Source organism: Nyctibius grandis, chromosome 6 (genome assembly GCF_013368605.1).
Source record: "Nyctibius grandis isolate bNycGra1 chromosome 6, bNycGra1.pri, whole genome shotgun sequence".
NCBI lineage: Eukaryota > Metazoa > Chordata > Aves > Nyctibiiformes > Nyctibiidae > Nyctibius > Nyctibius grandis.
In genome coordinates this window covers 61002945-61028202 of record NC_090663.1, presented here as the reverse complement: position 1 = coordinate 61028202, position 25258 = coordinate 61002945, and the positions used below count along the sequence as shown (strand labels likewise).

General features: G+C 37.2%; 1 protein-coding gene across 6 annotated transcripts in view; it reads left to right on the top strand.

The window, feature by feature from the left end:
• The window catches only part of TBCK (TBC1 domain containing kinase), a 112945-nt gene that overhangs the window by 84914 nt on the left and 2773 nt on the right, over positions 1-25258 (top strand). For all 6 annotated transcript variants that reach the window (XM_068403099.1, XM_068403101.1, XM_068403098.1 and 3 more), the window contains 2 exons: positions 11219-11394; positions 16615-16774. In XM_068403099.1, the coding sequence (XP_068259200.1) occupies positions 11219-11394; positions 16615-16774 (336 nt within the window). The remainder of the gene's footprint in view (positions 1-11218; positions 11395-16614; positions 16775-25258) is intronic.

Here is a 25258-nt window from a genome sequence, read left to right as displayed (position 1 = left end):
TAACAGAAAAGCACTTTTCATTTACTGCAGCATAACTGAAGGTTTAACTTCTTTTTGAAGCTCGAGTGTATTGGATCTTTTGGGTACTGCTGTACGTTTTTTTAGCTCATCATATGGAGCAGCACTATGTGATTTATACAGAAATACGTGAACATATGTAGGCTTTTTCCGTAGCAAAGAGGAAACTAATCTCATGGACACCTGAATGACAACGAAGCCAATTCATATGTTAAGTTATAGACTACAAATGTGTTTGCTCTCATGGGCTGTATTTTTGTGTGTCAGATTTTGAGACAGATATATACAAGCCAAGTATGTTATGGTTCTGTCAGGAGCCATAGTTTAGACTTTGAAAATCCTGTGTAACATGAGCCACTAATGAGCTACCTCTCACTTGTAACCAGGTCTGCACTTCTGGATATTTGTCTTTATAAGATGACACTTCTCAGGGGTTTAAGCAACATTACTAAAAAAACAATTGAAAATTGAAATAGTGAAATACACTATTTACATCCAAAGGTGTTTGGGTTTTTGTTTGTGGTTTGTGGGGGGTTTTTTTGTTTTGATTTTTTTTTTAACCTTAATCCTGGAATGATCTTTCTCTTTCTTCAGACATGTCCTTTACTGGTGTCTACTGCCATGGGGAAACTTTTTTTCTACTTGAAAGCAGAGAAATCTGAGTTCTATCTTGGTACCCACAGTAGCCTTTAACTGATTTTCTAAAACACCATTGTGTCCTTGCTGGTCAGTCTAGCTCTTAAAACATTACTTTGTCAGCCATTTCCCCACCTATTTAGTTGGTCATTATTTAGACAAACACTTTGGACTACATTTGCATCTCCAGTTTTATATTTGTGGGTCACCTCTGTATTTGAGGGTGGGTAGGGTAGGAAACAATTCCTTTGTAAACAAAGGTGTGGGTTTGCTTCTGAAGGTAATTTATGACTTCTTGAAACATTGTTTAGTGTATTTAATTCTAAACACAGGCTGTCTTCTACTCCTATTTGTACTTCTAAGCTGCTTCAGTTTGTTTCTTAAGTGCTTTTTATTGACTACTCAAATATTTGTGTGCATCGGCATGTTATGGTGCTCTGGTTAATAATAAGAGGACAAGTATTTGCCCCTGGGTGAGCACTTTTCTCCCTAAATCAGCAGCCAGTAAAACAAAACTGTTTTGACTCTTTCTATCACTAGTGTTGCTTAGTTTTCATTTTAGTGGCATCTATTTGCAACTTCATAAATAGACTTGGGTGCTCTCTTACCTCCTGGACTTGTGTGTTGCTTAATCTTTTACTCTTTCAGCCAGTAAGCATATTTATACTGAGATAAAATCTCAAAGAGGAAATAGTTTCAGAGAGAATGAATGTACATCTTAAGTGATTTTGCGTGTTTATTTTGAGAAAGATAAAATGTCAAAAATAAGAATGGAAAAAAGTAGACTTGAGTAGCAGTCTACTCAAATTTGTGTCTGTAATTTTTTTCTTGACTAGTACACTGGTGATTTTTTTTTCCTTACTCTTCGTGAAACTTACCTTCATCCCCTGGAAACTCTGAAAGTGTTTTTCTTGAATGTCCCAGGAGTCACAGAGACAAGTAACACCTGTCATGTAAGAATTTTCTGCTATGCCTGTATCTCCCTTATTATAGACGTGGTAGATGTACATTTTTTCCAGCTACCTGTATACTTCTAAATAAAAGCGAGAGAATGATGCAGTTTCCTTATCTTTATGAACGTCTGCTCAGCTGTGGCAGGCGGACTTCCGGAACTCCCAAGGCTGATACAATTATGCCTTTGTCTTGGGCTTTTACCACCAATCCTCTTTTCAAGGGTGGGAGTTCCTGGTGAATGTTGGGGAATGAAAGCATTCAATTGGAGAAAAGTCTACCAGATGATGATTGATCCCTTGCACTGATTTAAATGTCACTGGTCCGGTTCAACTTTTCATTTTTGATGAAGTAGGAGAAATACCTAAGCTGGAAGGTGTCTTAATGGCTTAATGAAACAGTACAAACATGAAAAATGCTTGGTTGATCAAAAAAGATATGAGCAGAGTTTCCTGATGGTAACTTTTCTTTGCAGATATTCAAGGATAGTTTGTGTGACAGATGGGAATTCAGGCCTATTTGCAATAAATACACCAGTGCTGAGTTGCTTCTAGTTTCCTGTGTGCACCTAGGATATATTTGTCCATATAAAATGCATTGGCTAGGTTTATATTAAGCCCTTAAATAACTGGTGTGTAAAGTCCATCTATTCTTTGAAGAGAAGCATGATGAGTAGTGTATACCAACATTTCTGTTTCATTGTACAAGCTAGGAAGTGTCCAAGTGCAATGGTGTAATGTCCATACATTCTGAACAGCTGTTCATAATGGCTGTTACATATATTCTGCCTCAAGGGTCTTCTGACTGCCTTGACCTGTTTCAGGATTGGTTTGTGTTCTGGTTTTGTATGGAACTTGTTTTTATTTTCTTCTTTCATTGTTCTACTACTCAACAGAAAGCTGTTCCTCAAATTTGTCTTTAGTTCATGTTGTGCAAAGCATTAACTGATCAAGATATGAGTTAATGTTTGTAATTTATTTCGCATGTGCCTCTGATGCTTCTGTTTTTCTGATTGCAGCTGCCAACAGCTTGAGTGAGAAGTTGGGTTTGTCATTTTTGAGATGAGTTGATTAAAGTACGCTTTTTATGTCACTCTCCTGTGAGTGAATAAACAATTCACTGTTTAATTAGGCACGTCATAAGCTCATCACATTCTGGCAAATATTTTTAGAATTGTTGAAAGCTTCAAAACTTCCTCTGTGTATTTGTTAGCTTTCCAAAGTTTTCTTGATACTCATAAGCCAGGCAGCAAGCAACTAAAAAGAGGGGAGTGTAAGGAAACCTCTCCTTCCGGTGCTTTGGTTCTGCAGATTAAATTAGCTGAAGGTAGCCTTTTTTAGCATGTTCTTTACTCTGCTTGGTTTTAAAAATATGAATGTGTTTTCTTACGTTTTAGGACTCTTTCTGATAGAAGATAAGGCATTAAATCAATTACCAGAGTGGATAAAACAAGAAATATATGGCTTAGGAAATAACTGATGTTAAATGTTAATTTAAGAGTCTCTAATGAATGTTGTGGTTGGTTTTTAAGTTGTAATATAAATAGCAGTTATTTTAATTGAATGTAAACTCATTGGAATAAATGTGCTGTGTTTTTTCTCGGGTGAGGCCAAATTAAAGGAGTATGTTTATAATAATATAAATGTTATTTATATGAGACTTTAATAGTTTGTTAGACACTCACTTAGATCATATTTGGGATTGTAAACATATGTTGTACAGACTTGGTTTCGGAGTCTCCCTGGGATGTGTTTGTCTGCTGTGAAAGTAAATGGGGCAGTTGGAGCAGCCTGAGCAATCTCTGCTGCACCCTTAGGCTCCGGTTCTGGATTCACTGATTGTCCATCTAGTCCTTCCTCACAAGCCTTTGTGATTATACCCACTTTGAAGTTGAAAGCTGGGTCCATTTGACCTTTTTGACCTCCCACAATTGGGATTCCATGACTGATTAACAAATGTGCTGGAGGGGAGGGGTTAATTATACCTGTAAAATTAATAATAAAAAAAAAAATCTAGCCAGTTCTCTCTGCATCTTGTGGGAATGTTCTTTTTGGTTTGGTTTGTTTTGTTTTGTTTTTTTTTATTTGGAAATTGTTTTAAAATCATATTCTGGGTTTGATAGCCTTTGATCAATTAAATATTAGGAGTTTCATTTTTTGCTTTTTTTTCCAGTTTTGCCATATTACTGGGGAAAAGAAATTTACTTCAAAAAATCATAAGCAGTAGCCACTGTATGGCAGAATAAGGAATATGGCAGCTATCATCACCACCCTTTAAGGTGTGGAAGTTATTGACGAATGAGCTGTTTACAAGATAAAGGTTCAGGCCCATAATAAATTAGTAAACACAACAGAACAGTGCATTCAAGTTTGATACAGCTGTTAAATAGTTTGGATTTGAGCCGACTCTGTTTTTCCCTTCTATGCCCAATCTTAGCCCCTGTCGAGTGTATCCTGTGAGAAGATGTCTGAAATGCATATGGTAGCACTGCTAATGTAATCTGAGGTCAGTCCTTGCCAAAGTAAATTATTGGAATATTGAAATGAAAAATGGAGGAAAACCAGAATTTCCAAAGTGTCTCTGACCAGTATTACATCTGCCCAGCTGTACTCAATACTCAGCTGTAGCTGGTAATCGAATCTGAGCTCTTCAAAGCGGCCTGGTGGTTTTTACCTGTTCTTTTAACTTCTGCATTGATTGTCAGTTTTCCTCACAGATTATTGGTGGTAGATCTCTGTGATACGTGAGCTCATACGGTTCCATTCTTGAAAACCTGGTGTTGTGCAAATGTTTCTTTCCACAAGTACAGCTGGAGCAAACCCTTATATTATAACCAAATTTTAGCAAGGAGGAATTTTCTTGGTCTCACTGAAGAGTAGTAGCAGTAAACTCTTTTTCCAACACTTCCTTTTTTTTTTTTATGCACATCCAATGCACAGAAAATGTTAGGAAATAGTTACACACCTCAGTGTTTTAATAATTTCACCAGCAATTATTTATTGCATTGCTGACAATAGGATGTAAAGTTAACATTTTTTGAGGGATGCTTTAGAATTTTCCCCTAAGAAATACATAAGGAGATCAGCTCCTGAGCTCCTAAGGAGAGCACAAGTTCAGGCTGTAATGGTCCTGAATTGCAAGCTGTCTGGCTGAAGACACAGTTGTTACTTTGTTTTCACATGTTGTAACACTGACTCTGGCCTTCTTAGAGGGGGAGGACTGTAGTGGAAATGAGTCTTTTTGGCAACCAATATAAATACTTGGTGTGGTTTCCTGGGTGACAGTTTTATTTCATATTTTGTTAAATAATCCATATTTTATCAAAAAAATAGTGGCCTGCATAAAAAAAAAAAAAAAAGGTGGAAATGAAAACACGGTGCAGTGTGTATATGACTTTAGGAGAGAAGTTACACTCGGAATAACCCACTGAGTGTGCTAAAAATATGCTTTAGGAATAGCACAGATCTAAAAAGCTTAATGCTTTATTCAACTTGATAAGCACAATTAGGTACTGCAGAGAGAAATGGTCCACTTGGTATTACATTTTTATGTGTGTGCTTAGGAGCATTAGAAGGTAGTGGAGCTTGGGAGAAATTTTTGAAGTCAGGTTTTGGAGGAGAAGTAAACTCAAGGATCTTAGTAATTTATCTCACGCACAAATATGTTCAGGTGCACAGACACAGCTACCTTCTGCCACTCACAGCAACTCTAATTCCAGCATGCACTAACTCCTGTGTATGCCATATATTGCTGCTGTGAAAGTTACATCTTAGAGCACAGTGCTGTGTAACAGTGCTATTGAGAAAATGTAATAAAAATTAATTTTCATGACACGGGGAGGAGGTATATTATATTGAAGATATTTATTTCTATCAAAGGCCTAAGGTGTTTTTTTTCCTCTACTCCCCAGTCCTCTTTTTTTTTTCTGGCATGACTGGATTATGGCTCAGCTTTGTATTTTAAAATGGCTCCCTGCAGTGGTGAGAAGCGTTTACCTGTTTTATCACATCAGAGGCAATAACTAATGAGACTTTGCCGCATGTCTACCTAGCTGCATGCAGGGAATAACTTTCTGCTCTGCTGACTCAGCTTATTCACTCAATTATGTTATTCCAGGGAGAAAAAGAAAGAGGTTTCCTTAATAATGAGCTGCTGTGTCAAGCAGAGCTCGCTTACATTTTTGTAGACTGCCCTACAGTGGTGTATGAAGACATTTGGAAGATGTCTGTGAATGACAATTGGCTAAAAATTGCTGTTTGCACACTCCTTGAGGTGTGGGTTCTGGAGCAGAGAGTTTTGTGGGCAAGTCAGGGTAGTGGGAGGGGGTGGAAGAGAACAGCTTGCAAAATGCACTTGCAAAATGAAATGGAGGAAACTTAAGAAATAGGAAGTAGAGGGAGATAGGGAGCATAGAGAAGGTAGGCACCAATGTCTTGACTTGGAAATATGAGAAGCAGAATATGATGGCAAGGGAGGACTGAATCTGAAGTGTAAGGATGCGTTTGCTAGAGTGGTTGTGTAGAGAACACTGGCTCTCAAGTGTCTGAAAAATTTTAGAAAACTGTTCCTAAAATCTGGAAGTTTGGCTGCGCTTCCTTCACAAGTAGTCCTGATTGAACATCAAACAACATTGAAGCCTTTTTGTATCATCCTTTGCTAGTAATGGTCATCATAAATGACTGGGTGGGAGAGGGGAAGGGGATTAGCGAGTGTGTCAAGACATCCTTTTTATTTGTTTATGATCATTAGAATGCTTCCCTGCCTGTATAGGGCTCTGTCAGTAATAGTGGATTTAAGCACCATTCCTTATCAGTTGGTACAGGAGTTAAGTACTTTTTGCTTATCAGGCCATCGGAATTCAAGGGAGCAATGGGAGCCCTTCTATTTGTTTGAAAACAAACAGACAAAAACACCCCACCAAAAATAAACTTGCAAAGGACAGTGTTCCTAGGGGATTAAGAACTGCCTTGGCTACTTAATTATGAAGGGTATAAACAAAAACATTTGCATGGAAAATACTAAGTGCAAACACACTGATGATTGGTTTCAGTGGTAAAATCCTTTTAGATGATGCAGCTAAAATCCAGTGTTCTTATTTGGTCTTGTTTTCAGATACTTCCTGAAAACTGACTCTGCCTGTCATGAAAACTGCTTTTTTGATAAAAACACGATAGCAGTTTGCCTACAAATCTGTCCTGAAGTGCCCTGTTCTTCTTGCTTATTCTCCCTCTTCTTTTCTACCAGTTGTTTTCATCTGACTGCTGTATTTTAATTGGTATAAAATAGTGCTACTCTATATAAATATATTTATCCCAAAGCTTATAAGATAGCACCATGACATTGAGTATTTAGGTGGAATTAACTGTAAAAAATACATTAGCTTTCTTCCATTGTGGTTATTTGAAGTGAAACCACGCACAAACGGCAATATCTTTGCTACAAACTAGTGTGACCCTTGATTCAGAGTTGCATCTGTTCGTGGTTCCTGTGTGAATCTGCTTGTGTCTCTTTCTCTGTTCAATCAATTCTTCAGAAATCTTTTAAAACCATTATCTTCTAAGCTGGTTTCAAAATGTTTTTGTCATCTTACTCCTAGATATACATGCATACATTGAGTTCAGAAACAAAACATCATGTTCCAAAAATATGGAATGACATCTTCCCTGAAGCATGTTTCTTTATGAAGGACCTTGATACTTTGAATATATTATTTTACTTGAACCCCGGATTTTAATTATACTGACTTTCAGGCTGAAGTTCCTTCTGTATTAAATTTGCTGCAATAAGTTTTGCCAACTTCAAAAACAAAAGAGGAGAAACCCTGCTTCTACTCAGATAAAGTTACCATTTCCATGGATAAAAAATTGCGTTATCACTCTTGTGTTTATCAGATGGGACTGATAAGTTCAGGTTCAACAGAACTAAAGATATTTGCTTATTTTCTCAAAAAAAAAAAAGTATATCTTCATTTAATAGCCAGGATGAAATGCCTGTAAGAGATTACAGGCTAATGGAAAAATAGATAGGAGCTATGATTGTGCTAGCCTCATGTTCTGAAGTGCTTTAATCTTTCTGAAGCTTGACTTCTAATTTGAGAATGCTTAAGCAGCTTTAATCCCTAATATTAAAAAAAAAATAAATTCTTAACGCCTATTTCTTCATATTAAGAGTAGTAAATGCATATGGCTTAGTAATTCCCAGGCCTATTTGAAAATTAATGGAGTGAGAAGAATAAGTACTTTGAAAGTAAAGAATCTAGGGTGTTGTCAGAGAAACTTCTGGGAGGCAAGTAGACCTTAGACTTCAGCTTAAGTTCTCTTTTTCCTATTACCAGCCTGCTGATTAAGCAGTCTTCCCTGATGAACAACTTCTTATAGCTAGTCTAAAGCAAGATAAATGTTTCTCCAGAAGAGTTAATTCAGGTCATCTCAGCCAGCTTCACTGGCATAGTCCACAGTTATAATGCCTGACTTTGCTACCTGGGTGTTTATGGTTACCTGTAATCGTCTGACCCTGAGGATTGAACTCTTTCTGCAGTAAACTTGCTTCCCTTCCCTCCTCGGTGTTGCTTCACAAACGTTCTCCCGAGGGAGAAGCTGTCGCCTGAGGAGGGTGTAGTGACGTCTGCCAGTTTTAGTCATCAAGCAAATTAAGCTGTCTCAGCCAAATGTGTATTTATGTAATCACTATTCTTTCTACGTTACTACCTTCCTTGGATATTGCAACTTGTGTCTGCTGTGAAGCCCCCAGACATGGACTGCTGAATTCATTTGGCCAGTCTAAAGTTTGTCAGAAGAGTTTCATTTTGTTCTTCCTCCTCCTCCTCCCCTTTGATGCAATTCATTTCCTTGGACTCACCTTGGGGAAATCCAGCTACTCAACTGGGAGGTGGCTTTAGACAGCAACTGAGAGCTGGCCGTGTCCTCTGTCACACTCTTATTTTTATGGATACAGGTCTCACTTGAGTATTGGCTATTCTGTTGAAACAAATAATACGTTATCCAGAAAATCAAACATTTTTCTGATTATGAAGCATTATGACTTCTATTATTCTGAACTTGGGAGGAAATTATGAGCTGAGACTAGCAACTTGTAAGTTCTTTTGTTTTGAATACTATCATATACAATGGAAAAGGCAGTTTGATGGGCTAGTATATTCCCTGAAGTACAATTACCAATTTTGTTTGTACTTTTGAGTGCTTTTTGATAACTTGCTTTACAGCAAAGATATTTCTAACTGCAGAAGGACTGTCTAAGAAGTATTTTTTTCTGGGACATAACTTAGGAAAATATGTGTATGGTGCTCTGTTCTCTCTAGCACGTTCTCTAAACTTGGAATAGTCCTCAGACTAAACGAGAAACTAGTATGTTTAGAAACCGAAACAAAAGCTAAAGCTAACAGCAGTCAGTTGGGCTAATACTAATTAGTAATGCCTCAGTTTCCTTCAGTGTGTTACTCCTGCTCTTTTCATTTTTTTTTCATGGGCTATAAGCACACAGTGTCTTGAATCGGTGTGATAACTGCAATCTAAAACAGGATGACAGAAATGGAATATTTTTTCAAAGCAGAAAATTTGCTACTATGATACTCTTATTTTTGACTGCACTGTATAGACTCACCCTCAAAAGTAATACACAATAATGTTCTATTTGTTCTTTATTTTTCCACTTTCTATAGTCCACCTCTGTATGCCTGTGCTCATGTTCTGAACAACTGCAGAGTGAGTGCACGAGCAAATCTTCATGATGAAATGGTTGGCTATTTCATTAATATAGGTCTTCTTCCTCAAAAATAAGACATCAAAACAGTCTGAAGATCTTTCAGAAGATGCTCCCTGTAACGAATCCTAGTTATTCTGTTTGTTCCTGTCTCCTGACAAGCCAGAATAACTCACTAGAAACAGCTGTGGACTTAAGTTATAAACAACTTTTGCCTCTGTTTGACCTCCTGCTCAATAGGAGCACAATAATTGCACAAGACAAACCAGTTCTGTTGTAAGATGACTAAGCTCCATAAGTGTATCTTTGATGTACATAACTCTTGGAGTAAGTTGAGTTCCATAATGTGGGGGGTTTTTTGCATATGTAACCAACCTGTTAACCCTGTATCTGCTGGATTAAAGCATAATGAAAACAAGCTGCTTTAAAATTTACCTGTGATTTTTCAGATTGAGGCAATGGCACCAACAGAAAAAAAAATTCTTGCTGCAGAAGACTATAAATAAGCATAACTTATTAACTCCTTAACACCATGGTGAATGTATTTTTAATTACATATTCTATGAAAGCTTTAAAAAATAAGCACTTTCAACATTTAATTGAGTGATGTGAGGACCTGTTAGTGCAGATATAGTTCTGGAAGTTCCACTAGGGTAGCTGAGAGATTAAACAAAAAAGTCTCATGTTTGCATATGTGATAATAGGAAAAGTGACTGTAGCAGTCCTTTAACTTTTAGATCTTCAAGTAGTTTTTACGAACCTGGTGTTTCCAAGGACAAAAGCCTAGGGCATGCTGCAGATCTTTTTGCCTATTGCTTGTAAAGAATCTGAGTTTGACCCTCTTGAACAAGTTTTCCTCATGATTTAGAGTCAAGTGTAGTTGTGGCACTTAAAACTTTCATCAGTATAAAACTATCTCTGAAGGAAGGTGGAGAGGCAGCTTCAAATATTTCACAACTGTCTTACAGTGACCATATTTTGTTTTTTCTGCTGCAGTTCATGGATTTGTATGCGTTGGTAATTAATGAAAATACAGGATTTCTGCATACTTGGTTATTCACAAAAATAGGGAGGGTTAGTTGGGTTTTTTTTTGCTTACTTTAGATATGCATGAGCTTTTAAGAATGTAACGTGAAGAAATGCTAGGGCTTAGGAATATTTCTGAGATAATTCACAATGAAGGCTCCCTTATGAAAAACAATTTAAGTATTATCAAACTAGTTGCTCAAGTACTACCAGGTGTGTGGTGGTGTGTCATCATCTGTCCTGGCCCCCAATTTCCCTGTCCCTAATTTCCCCAACCCCCAAAACTAAGGAACAAATTTTCTGGGTTATAATACAGGACTATTTCTTACATTTCTGGTGTCCTGATTTATGCCTAGTTTTTGGACTGGGGTCATACCTGATGTTCAGATAACTGTATCTTACAGAGGCATCCCTGCAGTTTCTGTGCCAAGTCTGCAATTGCTACCCTTCCTTCCCTGCTCCAAGCATGAGGCCTTCCAGCTTTTCCTTTCAGAGAGTGCTTTCTAGCCAGTTTACTTAATTTCTGATGTTGAGAAATGTTCTGTGAGTTTTGTGACCCCCTCAGCCACAGTGAATAATTCATTAACAAATCACAAACTAAAATAATTTGCACAGATCATCAAACAATTTTATTTTTTAACAACTTCAACAGAAAATAGGGTTATAATTGGCAGACAGGCACTTGGCACTGCTCTGGAGCTTTTTCTGTATGGATAGTCTATCTCAGACTAGTTCAGAATTATGAGGAAAAGATCTGTTTCTCTCTAACTGGGTTGTTACACTTTGAGGTTGTCAAGTAAGTAGAAGTTTCAAAGAACACCATGTCTCTAATTCTGTCACCTCTAATATTAACTTTCGTCTTTTAAAGTCTAGGGATTCCATCAAGTTGGATGACCTGAAAGCAGAAGTGTCACCACGAATTTCAGCAGAAGATCTGATTGATTTGTGTGAGTTGACAGGACCTAGTCATTCCAAAACACCTGTAAAGAAAATGAAGTCCAGCAAGCCAAAGCTGCTGGTGGTGGACATTCGTAACAGCGAAGAGTATCCTTCAAATCTGAGTGCCAGCCTTGCCAAATCATACTTTATCAATTACTTGCTCATTGTCTGCAGGCAGTGAGATGTTAGAATTGTAAATAATGGAAAGGGATGTGGTAGAGGTACAGTGGAAGGACCGAAGGCAGATTTTTTTTTGTCATGGAGAGGCCTGATTTGCAGAGAAGAGGACAAATGGTTTTTTGCCTTCCCATTTTAAGCTGCAGACCTAGTGAAACCATTTTGTACCACTAGCACAAGGGCTTTAAAGCAGCTTTTTTTAATGACAGGTGTTGTCAGCAGATATTCCCCATTTAATATGACCAATATTTTGGAAGGATGTGAGGCCTTCCAATTAAGTGGAAGGGGAGATAGAGAAGAGTTGATAGCTTATGTGCTTTGCCAATCCCTCAGTGGAAAATCAGTTCCCGTTGAGTGCCTTCTTGCTACTGTCAGGTAATGCAGCCCTGTGACTGCCCTAACTTATGTCCTCTAGTTAGCTTATAATCAGAAAAGTCTTAAAAGGTATCTTGAAGCTATATTTTTATCAGGGTTGCTACCCTATCTACCCTTACTCATTTGTTCTTTTTCAAATACATAATTCTTTGTGTGTGGAGTATTTTTTAAATTGTTTTTCTGAAGTAGTGTAGTTACGGGGCTGAGTTGGTTTGGGTTTTGGAAGGAGGAGTCCTTCTTACAGATGTGCTTTGCTAGGAGCACACATCTTCGTCAACATCCATCTAAAAGTGGGACTAATGACAAGATTTTATTAGAGGTAACTCTTAAAATTATACTGAGTATTTGGGAATATACTTGTTATTGGTTTGTATCATTTTCTTAAGTATTGCTCCTTTCATAACAGGAAAGGTGATGTAGATAGTTGTTTTTATGGTAGATGTACTCTTAGCTTGCTCTGTCACAAGGTATAATTCTTAATGGGCAAACAATACTCAATAAAAAACAAAAGAATAATGAGTTTTAGTCCACGTTTTACTTTGAGAAAGGAGGATCATTCCTTTTACATATGTCTGACTTGTTCTTAAAGATCTCCAATGATAGAGATTCAACAGGCTCCCAACATCTTTACCACTACAAAAGATCTTCCAGTGTCTAACAAATGCTACTAACATACTGCATGCATATTAGAAAAATATAAATTCTAGATAATGAAGTGAATGGTGGATCAATGCCAATATTTGGGCTAAAATATGTAGCAAAAATTTAAATAAATAATGTTTAAACCTCATTTTTTAATCTAGTTCGTTAAAATACCACTTTAAAGGTAATTGTATATGCAAAAAAACCACTGCCACTAAAATTTTTCTCTATTAAATATCTAGCAATATTTATGAAAAAGTATGGAGAAGTAGAAAAATAAATATTTTTCCTATGTAGAGGTAGATTTATTATTTACATAGTAAACAGAATAGTATAATGAGACTATTCTAAATTAAAACTGTTGTTTTCAAGGAATTATAGTTTTATTGTTTGCCAAACTTGAACTCGTAATGTGATCTGCTGTGCAGATAAAACAGAATGGTCAAAGGAATACAAAAAATGTAATTTTTCTTTTGCTTGCATGTATTAATTTCACGCATCAGTTAAGGATTCCAATTAAGTAGAGATTCATGTGTCTGAGTAGTTTGACTCTCTATTTGTCCAGCAACTTCTTTACTTTTGGATCTAGATTGTCGAAAATGTGTTCCTCTTTATGCAGAAAACAGTAAAAATGCAGGCTATTTTCTGAGAGATAATTTCTTCATGAAGAGATAATACTTTTTAGACTCCAGTTTAAAAGAGAAGTCCCTGGAATTAAAAACTATAAAAGGTTGTTGTTACTGCATAGAAAGCTTTGATACTACAGAGTTAAATAATGTTTCTATTTCTACATGCATCATTCTGTTATTAAATATTTAAGCTACTTTCTAAAAATCATCAAGGAGAATGCAGAAGGAGAGCAAGTAATATAAAATGCCTACACTACCGTCATTGCACTGAAAGGCTGTTATCTGTGTACAGTAATGGATTTATTTATATTATTATCAGGTTCAAGGCAAGGTGTTTGGTTAAATGTTTCTATAGCTTCTCTAATAGCTTGATAATAGGTTCTACTCTACTGTCGTACTAATCCTATTCTGCTCTAGCAGAGTGGATTCAAAATTTCAATTATCTTAAAATCATTTGACTGCTATGAAGTAAGTGGTTTTATGAGGCTGTCTTTCATATTACAAAATTTTAATCAGACTTTCCGTTTGTATTTCTTGAATGAGGAGACATGCTGCAGAGAGAAAATCTCCATAGCTTGAACAGTGTGCTATAATCACAGCTGCTGGTGTTTCGGTCTGGTTGGAGTTTATGGTAGACTAAAATGTCCTGTCCTTTAAATAATGGGCGGACTTAAATCTTCCTGGTATTAGGAGGTAGGGAATGTCATTATTAAAAAGGCAGCTTGGTAAGCAGTAAAATTACCCCTTGAATGAGTTGGTTTGTATGTCAGTTGTAGAGGAAAACATATGGTATATAGAAAGCTATTAAGCTGTCAGCAGTTCTGAATATACATGGGAAACCATAGGAATACTGTGTTCAGTGTCCTGTTCATTCTCACAGTAAAGAAACAGTCTTTGTGTTTGTCACAAAATTTCACCAAACTGTACAATAGGATCAGGCAGTCTGTCTGTTACTCTGGCGTGTGTTTTAAAATGTGGCAGATCACTGTGAGGTGTTTCAAAAAAATGATCATGTCTTATGTTTTGTTGTTAGTCGTCTCCATCCTCTGTGCCCGTCATGCTAAACTTCACTCTCACTTTGTTTTCAATGTGATTTGAAAAAAGCACGAGAGGACTTTCAACAAGTATCGAACATGCTTCATATTTCATACTAGGATGCACTTGAAAGCTAAGGCATTGTTTTTTAATGAAGCTCATGTTGCAAGGCCAAGAGCTACTAACTCTTTTTCCCAATAGACAGCTTTGTAACAGAAGACTTTCTAATGAAAAGGTAATATACTCAAAGCAGTGTCTCTGTTGGCCAGCAATTCGTCTAAGGCTCATTTCATTAAGCATGTTAGCAGAAATAGTAGCAGCCTGCCATTCCTGTTATGAAAGTTATAGCTGCATACATATGGTCTCTCAGTCTGTAGCACAAAATCTTGGCCTTTTTGTTAATTGTCTTAGTACTGGGATGCTTAAGATGGTCACTTAAAATTAAGGAGAATGTGAATGACAGCAAATACAGTTTGGATCTATCTAGTTTGGTACTAATGTTGATATGAAATGTATTTCTTTTTTAAAAATTAGATCAAGATTCTCTGAGCAGTTAAGCATACTTAGTGGCGTAAGTGTGAGCAACTAAATCTGTCCAAAGTCATTTTCTGTCTAAATGATGATTGTTTCAGAACTTTTACCTGGGTTAGCAGCAATGAGAGTGATGTGGTTATAAGTGTGGTTGTGGAAAGGGCGTCGGCACAGATTAGTGAAGGAGGGGTGTCATAATTTTCCCCTTGAAAACAGGAACAAACTGACAACATTAATGAATGGGATGTGATCATCTTTTGTTCTTTCAAATGTTTTTATATAGCCATGTTTTTCTCACACTATAACAATGATGATAAAGCTGAAACCGTTACACAAATCACAGAATCACAGAATGGTTAAGGGTTGGAAGGGACCTCTGGAGGTCATCTAGTCCAACCCCCTGCCAAAGCAGGTTCACCTCACGAGAAATGAATGCTAATATTAACCTAAGTCCATTAAATCTTACCTCCATTTAAGGCAGCTCCTTTATTAAAAAGGATTTGGGGATTTAATTATAAATTAAACTAGCTTTCTGCAAGTACAGTAATAGAGAGTGACTGATCTGGTTATTTGACATTGTGTATATTTTTGCAGAACTTTGCTGTTTCCCATTTCTTCAAAAATGTTCTTGTTTACTGTTGGGGAATGGGAGTGTTCCATGCATATGTGTACAGTCTATGAAAGTAATTCAGAGGTTTGTCAAGGTCATGGCGCATTTTCAAATTCATAAAAAGCTAGGTAGTAGTGGTCCAACTTAATTTTTATTGAAGAGACTTTCACATTCAGTATTTGTTCATAAAATCTCACTGAATGATCATCCTTTGAAAGCGAAGCACAACTAACTATATCTCAGGGTTGCTGGCACTCGTGTATTGTTTGCTTTTCAATACCCAATACACACTCGCTGTTACTGGGACTGCAGATGATACACATAATGCTTGTCGTCTGGGAATCTGAATGCATGTACATTAGAATTTCATAGGATCAAAATTGTAGGGGGCTTGCAGGAGTTGGCAGGAGGTTTAAGGAAATTTTCCAATAGTTTTGGTTCTCATTGTAAGTACTTAGTTCCTTTTGCATAAAACTCCTCTGAAGAGATGCTCCAGCTGCTTATTGCTCCTGTCATCAGACTAGAGCTGGTTTGAAGTAAAATCCACGAAAATATGTATAGTGTGGATACTGGGTCCTTAGCACCAAGCGTTTCATTTAGCAGATCAGTTTCTGTAGTGCTGTGATATGTCCTTTATGAAAAAAACTCTTCATTCTGTCCTTTTTTTCTGTGTAGTGTCAGAAGCTGTTTCCTCTATATGAGTAAATAGTAGGTGAGGTTTGTCAAAATATACTAGCACAGAAGACCAACAGTATTGTATCATGACAGCCAGGATGAAGAGCAGGTTCATCCTGTTGGAACGAGCCCAGAGGAGGGCCACAAAGATGATCAGAGGGCCGGAGCACCTCTCCTATGAAGAGAGGCTGAGAGAGTTGGGGCTTTTCAGCCTGGAGAAGAGAAGGCTCTGGGGAAACCTTCTAGCAGCCTTCCAGTACCTGAAGGGGGCCTACAGGAAAGCTGGAGGGGGACTTTTTACAAGGACATGTAGTGATAGGATGAGGGGTAATGGTTTTAAACTGAAAGAGGGTAGATTGAGATTAGATTTTAGGAAGAAATTGTTTACTGTGAGGGTGGTGAGACACTGGAACAGGTTGCCCAGAGAAGTTCTGGATGCCCCCTTCCTGGCAGTGTTTAACATCAGATTGGACGAAGCTTTGATCAACCTGGTCTAGTGGAAAGGTATTGCTGCCTGTGGCAGGGTGGTTGGAACTAGATGATCTTTAAGGTCCCTTCCAACCCAAACCATTCTATGATTCTACGATCTTACAGCTATGTGTGTACCACAGATTTCTCTGCCTTTCAGATGTCCTTAACTGATCTTCCTAGCTTTAACCGTGGCCACATTTCTGGCAGCATCAATGTCCCGTTTGCATCAGCATTTACTGTAGAAGGGGATCTCGTCCAGTGCCCAGCGACTGCCACGCTCCAAAGCTTTAAAGGAAGAGTTGTGGTGATTGTAGGAAATGCAGTGAAGAACACAGCTGCCGTAAGTATACTGCTATAATATATATGTTTATACTTAAAATACATCAACGGTATGAATACAGACATTAGTAAATAATTCAGATTAGTAACTTTGGGTATGATGACAGGATTTGGGGTGATTTTTTTGTTGTTCATTTCTGCTTCTGAAGACAAAGACGTATTTCTCTCCAAGTGATGAATATCTGTGAAAGTTGTTGTTTTGAAATGTAAGTATTTAACATTACCTTTCTCAGCTTTAAAATCTTTATTTTGACATGTTACAGAAGTGACATCAGCACTTCTAATGTGCATCAGTAAGATCCACTTTTCAAAACTGACTTGTGTTTACTTTCTGTGGTGTTAGGAAGCACACACAAGGTAAGTAGAGTGGGGACAGGAATGTTATGAAGTCCAAAGGAAATAAGATATAATTCATATTCCTACTAATAAAAACCAATGTATTCATTAGTTTTTTAGAATCATTTAGCTCAAGCAGTTGTGGTCAGTGAAGAGGAGAATGATTCCTAATGGTAACTTTTGTATGATACTTTTATTGTCAGTGTCTTTAACTAGACAGGGAGAATATTCAGACTTGCCTATTCCTTTTTATAACTAAATATTTGGTGGTGTTGTGAACCAGCAGAATAACAAATAAAAGTATTTCTTTTGCCGTTCTTCCTTTCAGGTGAAAGAAAGTTATCTTTTTTTTTTTTTTTAAAAAAAATGTGCTCTTAGGTATGGTATACCTTCGGTTCAGTACAGTTTCTTAAGCCTATTTGCTCAAAGGGCATGAACTGTAACCCTGATGTGACAAGGAGGGCTGTGGACCATTACAGGTCTTCATGCGATGGACAGCAGAACCATCGGCACCACACGTTGGAGTTTTCTCCAACTTTGTCAACTTGAATAATCACAATAGCTCACTAAATGCTGAATGCATAAATCTCCCCCTCAAAGAAACAAATGCAAAATGCGTAAAATGCTAAGAGCCAAATGGAGATGATTTAAATGACACCTTACACGTTTCATGGTGGGTTATGCAGCTTCTTTCAACAATTACATATTAAATCACTGAACATCCTAATTTATCTCTGTAAGAGCCTAATCATTCACTAACCTCCTGAGGAATAGGAACAGGAAAAAGAAAGGGCTTTGGTATTCACTAATGAGTGTCTTTATGGAAGATATCCCCCATACTACTAAGTCATTTTCTGGGAGTTGTTTTCCAGAAAACAACTGGAAACAGTCTGGGTTATCCTCAAACCCAGGCTTTCTGCAGCTGACACAATGTTTAGCTGGTTTACCTAGAATTGTCAATATTATAACTCTCCATAAAAGAGAAATGCTGCTTTGTCTCTTGATTTGCTTTTAGAGTTCTTGAAAGCCGAACTAAAGAGTGTAGGGTTTTAAATAGCAACAAAACACTGGATTGACCAGTTTGACCACAAATTAATTAAATACTGGAGCCTAAATACTGGCAGGGATTCACCACCTCTATCACACCCTTAGAGTACATGTAAAACCAGCCTCAATTTGCCTATATTGATAAAACTTGGAACTCTTTTCTTTTGTGGATTATTTTTTAAGGCTAATTTCAGTTTTACTCTGTATGGCTGCATAGAACTGTCTGCCACTATTCATAAACTTAACCAATCTAAAACTGTGTAGCTTGAGGCTTGACAAGAACAATAGCTATTACTTTTTAAATATTACTAGGTAATCCAATCATATGAAAAATAGCAAAAGTGAATGTGTGGAAACAAAGCCAATTTTGTCCAGAAAATGTTAGAAGATGTTCAGCTTAAAATGTACTTTTTCTAAACAGAGTTATATATTTCCATCTGAAAAGGAATGAGCCACAAATTGTACCCTCCACCATAAAGGAGAATTTTTCAGAAATGTTCACTGATATTTACTCCATTAAAAATATGGAGATTGGCACTGTTAGGTGTTTGGTTTAAATTTATGCAGAACTGAGAGAGGTAGGGGTAAGTGTGAAAAAACTGATTATTTATGGGACTATTTGTGATTAGAAGGTTGAATCTTTCAATTGCGTTTCATATTAGTAGCCTACTTAGCATCATTCAAGTAAGTTTAAAATCAAAAAAAAAGCAAAGTTGAATGTACCAAACAGACATGTGGAAAAAGCCTTTTTCCCCTTTTCACACTTCTTTTCTGTTTCTATCTTTTGTATTTGATTTGGTGCCAGATGATAAAACATTCACATTGGAAAGAAAATGCTGTCTAGAACTTGACAGGCGAGAGGGAAAACTGAAAACTTCACCACAGCACTGTTCCAGCAGGAGGCAAAGGAACCCAGCAGTGCCGCAGGCTTCAGTAGAGCTCTGGCTCTAGGTGAATGCTTCCTCAGGACAGAATTAAAGCAGGGTAGTCCTGTTTGTTAAGCCATTTAATTTACTCACCCTAAAAGTTAAATGAATAGATTGGCTGATGTACAAGAGCCTTACTGAATTTGTCATTAGTAGCATAAAGGCATTGTAAGGAGCTTGCAATGGGCATCATGTGGTTGTGCTTGGCTCGCACTTCTCTGCAGAATATTCCTTCCTGGGGAGGCTGGTTCTCACTCTGTGCCAGCCTTTCTTCTCCTAGGGAATTCTGGGCACTTGTTAACAGGGCAGATACTTGTCTCTGAAAACAGCAGGAAACATCTACATGAAAGGCATTATGCTGGAGTTAATCAACCAAATTCTATTTTGATTTTTAACTTTTGTGTTAAGTGGCAGCATCTCTTAAGCGAATTAAATTCCCCTTTCCCACGTCCATTGATAGATAAGTACCTTGTAAATTCCAAGGGATCATTACAGTTGGGCGTATAATAGTCAAATAGGCAATTAGTGCTCAGCTGTAGCTTCTTTTTTTCATGCATGGCAAATAGCGTGTCTTCTGATTTTTGTCACTTTCCAAGTCTGAGATACAGCAAATGCAAAGGCGGATCATAGTTATGCATATGTCGGACAGGGATTGGTTTGGGTCTTTTTTTGAAAAGATGACATTACTTCTTCATCTCTCTTGCTTCAAACAACTTTGAGGTGCTAAGCCATTATCTGTTTCCATTTCCAACTTTTTGTCTGTATTACCACAATGTTGACAAATTGGAACAACCTTACCTGATGTTAAATCATCCTCCAGCAACTCAATTTTGACAGTGGCACACTTCTGCTTGTGTGATGTGGTGGTTTAATATATATGTGTTTTCCCAGTGGTTTAATATAGGTGTTTTATTGTCAGTTAAATGCTATAACAGAATAAAGTATACAGGACACTTTAATGTGTCTAATAATTAGCGACTTATTTCTTGCCTTGGAAAAAGACAGTTAGATAATCTTAAGTCAAAGCTTAAAAAACATGTGTCTTTATAGCAGGGAAATAAATTCTAAATTGTAACTTCTGATTGTTACAATGATTATTTTTTGTCTAGATAAGTTATGCTGCTATAAATATGCTGTCTGGACAATTTCTACAAGTTACTGAAGCCAAGTAGTCATTCTTATTGCATCACAGTAGCTAATAGATAAAATATATGAATTATCTCCAAAGCAAAGACAAGCAGTCTCGTTTTTCCGTGAGATCTTTCTGACCCTGTTCAAGGCAAGAGGGAGAGATTCTTTTTGTACAACATATAAGTTCAAGATTCTTTTTGTATAACATATTTCTAGCCTGAAAAAAAAAAGAAATTTTTCTATATGAAAATAACATTTTCTCTCTCTCAGCACACTATCAAAAATGCCTTTCTTCTTATATGAAGACTGAGACACATAGGTTAAAGTACCCAGTTACCATTGAATTTGTGTGATTTTGTTATCTTCCTCAGGCCTTTTAAAAAGGCCTTGCCGGAGAAGCAAGTCTATGCATGCTGAAGCTGGTTTCTTGTTATAAACCTGTCTTAAAAACACAAATGGATACCCATGAAACTTCATAAGGTGATCTGAAGATTAGGTGTTGCATAGAATACTAAAGGGCAGGTGCATTCATTCTTCTAAAGACAGATACATTTAGTTAGAGGGGCCTAATGAGACTTCTGGAGTGAAAGTAAATAGAAACTAGGCAATAAACTTCTTGAAATGTTTCCACTATACGTCTTTTAGATTCTACGTTTCCTTGTAAATGTTCTCTGCAGAAAAGTGACTGAACAAGTGGAATGAAAACTGAAGATATTTTCTCCTTGCAGGGATGGAGGGGCTCCTTAATGATTCCCAGAATGGCTGTTTTTCATGTTTGTTTTGTTAAGGCATCACCCTCCCTACTGCATTCAGACTCAGAGCCTACTGGAATCATCAGGTGCCTCTTTGCCTTTAAAGAGGAAGAGATTAAGCTTGTATTTTGAAGAGATTGAAAGGCTTAGTTAATCAGCAACAATCCTGTTGGTTGTAACTCTACACAAGACATAGTTAAGTCTTCATTATTTTATTCTGTAAAGTCTGTATTATTTTATTTAGTGCTTTTTATTATTGTAACATGTATGCATGTTTTCCTTCATCAACAGAAAGTAGCCCAGCTGCTGTTGCCAGTACATTGCTCTTCACACGGCCTGAGAAAGACGCCTGGGCTGCCAGCCAGGAGTTGTGTTATGCTGTTGTAATTCTGCCCCAGTCAGTGGCTTTGGTTAGTTTGCACTGAATGCCTCAGTTATGGCAGAAATGACTTAAATATTCCCCCCTTTCCAGCTAGGTATGAAAAAGTAAAAGGGGAGAATGAAAGGTGGAGGCTCAGGAGCAGAATTCGAGTGTTCCTTTCCCTCTTCTGAAGTAGGTGCCAAGGAAAGCAGGCTGTTTCTAAAACTCCATATAGGTTCTCTTTTTTTAGTCTTTACTGAGACTGACAGAGTTATTAGAAATTTTAGTTGGTTGTTTGATATAGACATTGTTCAGCCCATCCGTGTGCTTTACTACACAGAGGTTTGGATGTTTCTGAGATGAGAAATTGTGGAGTCCTCAGCTTTACCTGTCAAAATATGCCTGACTTCTGAGAGATGCTGTCAAGCAGGATCTCAGCTCTTCTCAGTCATCTGGGAGATATTTTGGTCAGTGTAGATTAGCTGTGTTACAATAGCTAAATCTCTGCAAAGGAGTTTTCATTTTCAAGTGCTCTCTCTCAGCCTGGGTATTTTATATATATATATAATTTCTAAGTGAAAATTAAAAATGCAGGTGTTTAAAATTTATTACTTGGAAAAATTTGAGTGTTTACTCTTTCATTCTCAGTAAAATTTATTCTGAAACCAGCTATTAAATACCTGTTTGTGTAGGCTTATTTTCAAATCTTTGCATGTAAGTCCTTTAAGTCATTGCTGTATTTTTGTACTGATGGAATGGAAAGTGCTCGTTTTTGGCCAGATATGTGTGTAAAGAATTTTTCCTTGATCTTGTTAGAGCAGCAAGTTCTGTGCTTTTTTTTTTTTTACATAGTACGTGTTTGCACAAAGTTGTGCTTTTTGTGTTTTGTACTTCCATTCAGTTTATGCTAATATTGTAACATCAACTAGCACTGTTTTGTTGATATGGGAGGCTTTAGGTGCCTATCTTTCCCTTGGTGTTGAAGTGGCATTTCGTTTATCTGGAACCCTCTAATATAAGAAGTAGCTGACTAAAAATAATCTTGTGTACTGGGTCTGCTTTGTGGCATATGGAAAGTGGTGTTTAAAAAGCTCTAGACTGATCACCTTGACTATGGTGTGCTTTCAGAGTGGTGAACTCTTGACTGAAATCATACAGCAAAACAGACAGCAGTCCCTGAGAGTTTTGTGTAGCGTGTGTTTACAAATGAAAAACTAATAATAGTCTTGTGGCAATGGATAAGTACTACAAAATTTGGTTGATATTTCTCCTCCAGCTTCTTAAAGTATCTCTTTTTTTTCTGACTCTTTCAGAGTATGATATTAACATTGATACCCTGGTAACATTTGTCACAGCAGTCGTTTTTGGTGTTCTCGTACAGTATGTTACTTCTCCTTCCCTCCCAACTTGTCCTTTAATTACAACCTGTCACAAGAATGTCTGTGAAAGTGAATAATGTGTACATAGCAACCCTGATGGCTAGTCCAAAGGGTGCTGGGAACGATGCTGCAGAAGCTGTTGTGTTGTTAGACTCTTTGCTGTAGACAGTCTAAAAATGTGACGTGCCTGGTGTAATACATTCAGCACACTTGAAAACTGTGATTTTACTACTTGGAATAGGGTAGTAGAAACATTTTGATATATGCTCCAATGTGCAGATTATTAAGGTTCTTAATGGTACTTAAAGGAACAGTACTGTTATGCTGTTTGTATTGAGAGCAACACCAATACAGGGTAAAATGTTTAATATTTGCCCAAATTTTGATATGAATTTGCTGGGATCTTGTCTGTCTTTGAAAGCCTGACTTCTTGTATCTGCATGAAAGAGCCTTAGCTGACTGCTTTCAAATGCAACTTACAATTTTCTGGCTTAGTTATACTCACCAGGAAGGGTGTTTTATGTGGAATTGATTGATGCATTACTTAATAGAGGAACAGTGTTTCCAAAGTCTTCACCAAATCCATCACATAGTAGTCATTAAACAAGTTGCTCACATATTCATCCTTTCATATATAATATTTGCTGTGAAAGTAGCACGAGGAAGTTCAATTTAGATGCTAGATGCAGACAGTAAAAACACAGTAACTGAACTTCCTTGGGAAGTACATTTTGAGCAAAGGCCACCTGAGGCACAAAGGAAAAAGCTTAAAGTCTTGTAGCATCCCTTTAATCCTCTACCTCAGATAAGCATAACTCTGTTTCCCAGAAGTAGTGTTGTTGTCTAAATGAAAACAGAAGCATTACAAGCACTGTGATCCATTGGTGGTATGGGGAAACAGATATATCTCAGAAGTAATGTCAACACAAGCATTTGACAAATTTGAGAAAGTATGATCACCTATAAATGACAGAGGTTCATTTCTATTGAAAATCAACCTGTATAATGGAAGTTTAATTGTGCACTACTTTTGTATGTTTCAATAAACCTCTCTTTAAAATGTAGGTGGTTTACAAGTTACTAAAGATGATGTAACCCGTTTGCTTATCTCCTCACCATGTTATCTTCTGTCTTAAGAGCATCTCTGTAAATTAGCTTATTTAGTGGACTACAAATTACATATTCAGGTGCCTGTTATTAAACTTCTAGTTGACACTTTGTGATAGCATTTATAAAGGAAGGAGCCCATGTGTGAAGTCCAAGGTGGCAGTTTCTGCTGTAGAAAGTCTGCGGCATTAATTCAGAAAAGCATCTTGGCCTTTTTTTGACACATGAAATTTTGTTCTTTTTGGATCTCAGGGTTTTTTTCAACTTTTTAGGAAACATTAATTTTGTTTATCTTTCTTAATTTCTTGGATTTAAGTTACTGATATTTGAATGTAAATGAAGGTCATGTTGGGGAGGAAGTCTACGTAGCTATTTCAAATAGTCCTTCCTCTCATGCCCCTCTACCAGTTTACATGCCAGAAATAACACTTCCATGTGTTTTGAAAATACTAGCTTCATACAGTATATTTTGGCAGGGAAAGATACCAGGTGGTGCTGGAACATTTCAGAAACATAGTGAACAAGTTTCTGTTCTTGTCTGTGACAGACGGACTCCTCTGTCTGGGGAGAGGAAGGCACAAACATGTACTGAAGTACAGAACTATTAAAAGTCGAAGCTTTAATTAGGAAGACTGCAATGCTAGTAAGAGAATACTTCTAAATCTACTCCTTGCCAAAAGTTACTGTGTTTCTACTTTCAGTGACAGAATGTGGGAAGGCAGAAGGTAAAACTGGAAATGTCTTTAATTGGATCAAATCCTATTAGCCTATGAGTTAAATCTTGACTCTTCTTTGCAGTGTGGAGACAGGTGTACGTGCAAAGCACTTGGAGGCTCATATTTGGAGTTTGATGGCAGCTCTCAGCTTATGGCAATGTACATGCCTCTGGGCCCCTGACTTGCAGCTAATCCCCATGGTAGTGAGGTACCAATAGCAGTACATTCCCTGCTCACTGGATTTTCCCTGGCTGGATGTTCAGATGCAATATTTTGAGCTGTATTTGTAGCCTTTCTCAACGAAGCTATGTAGACAACTGCAGACAGTTCTGTGACAACTTAAAAAAAAAAAAAAAGGCAGTTCACCTTGTGGTATGTCATCTTGTCATGCTCTTGTGCTTTCTGCCTGTCATTTGCTAACAGCCACAGATTCTGCAGTGCTTGCTTCGCAGAGGCCCTGCAAGAAGTGAGAGATTCGTCACCATAAGGTTATAAAGGAACCTCTTGTCATATGCAGTGAAGAAAATTTATTTCCAGCCTTGGTTACTAAAGCAGTTCGAAAACACAGTGGGACACAGGCCTTAATGTTAGAACCCTAAATACAAAGCATTTGTTTGCATATTTTCTTTTCAGATTACATGGAATGGTAGTTATGTTATGGCTAGGGCATCCAAAAACTTGGAGCAGAGTTTACAGTTTATTATCAGAAGTGTAAAATAATCAGTAGACA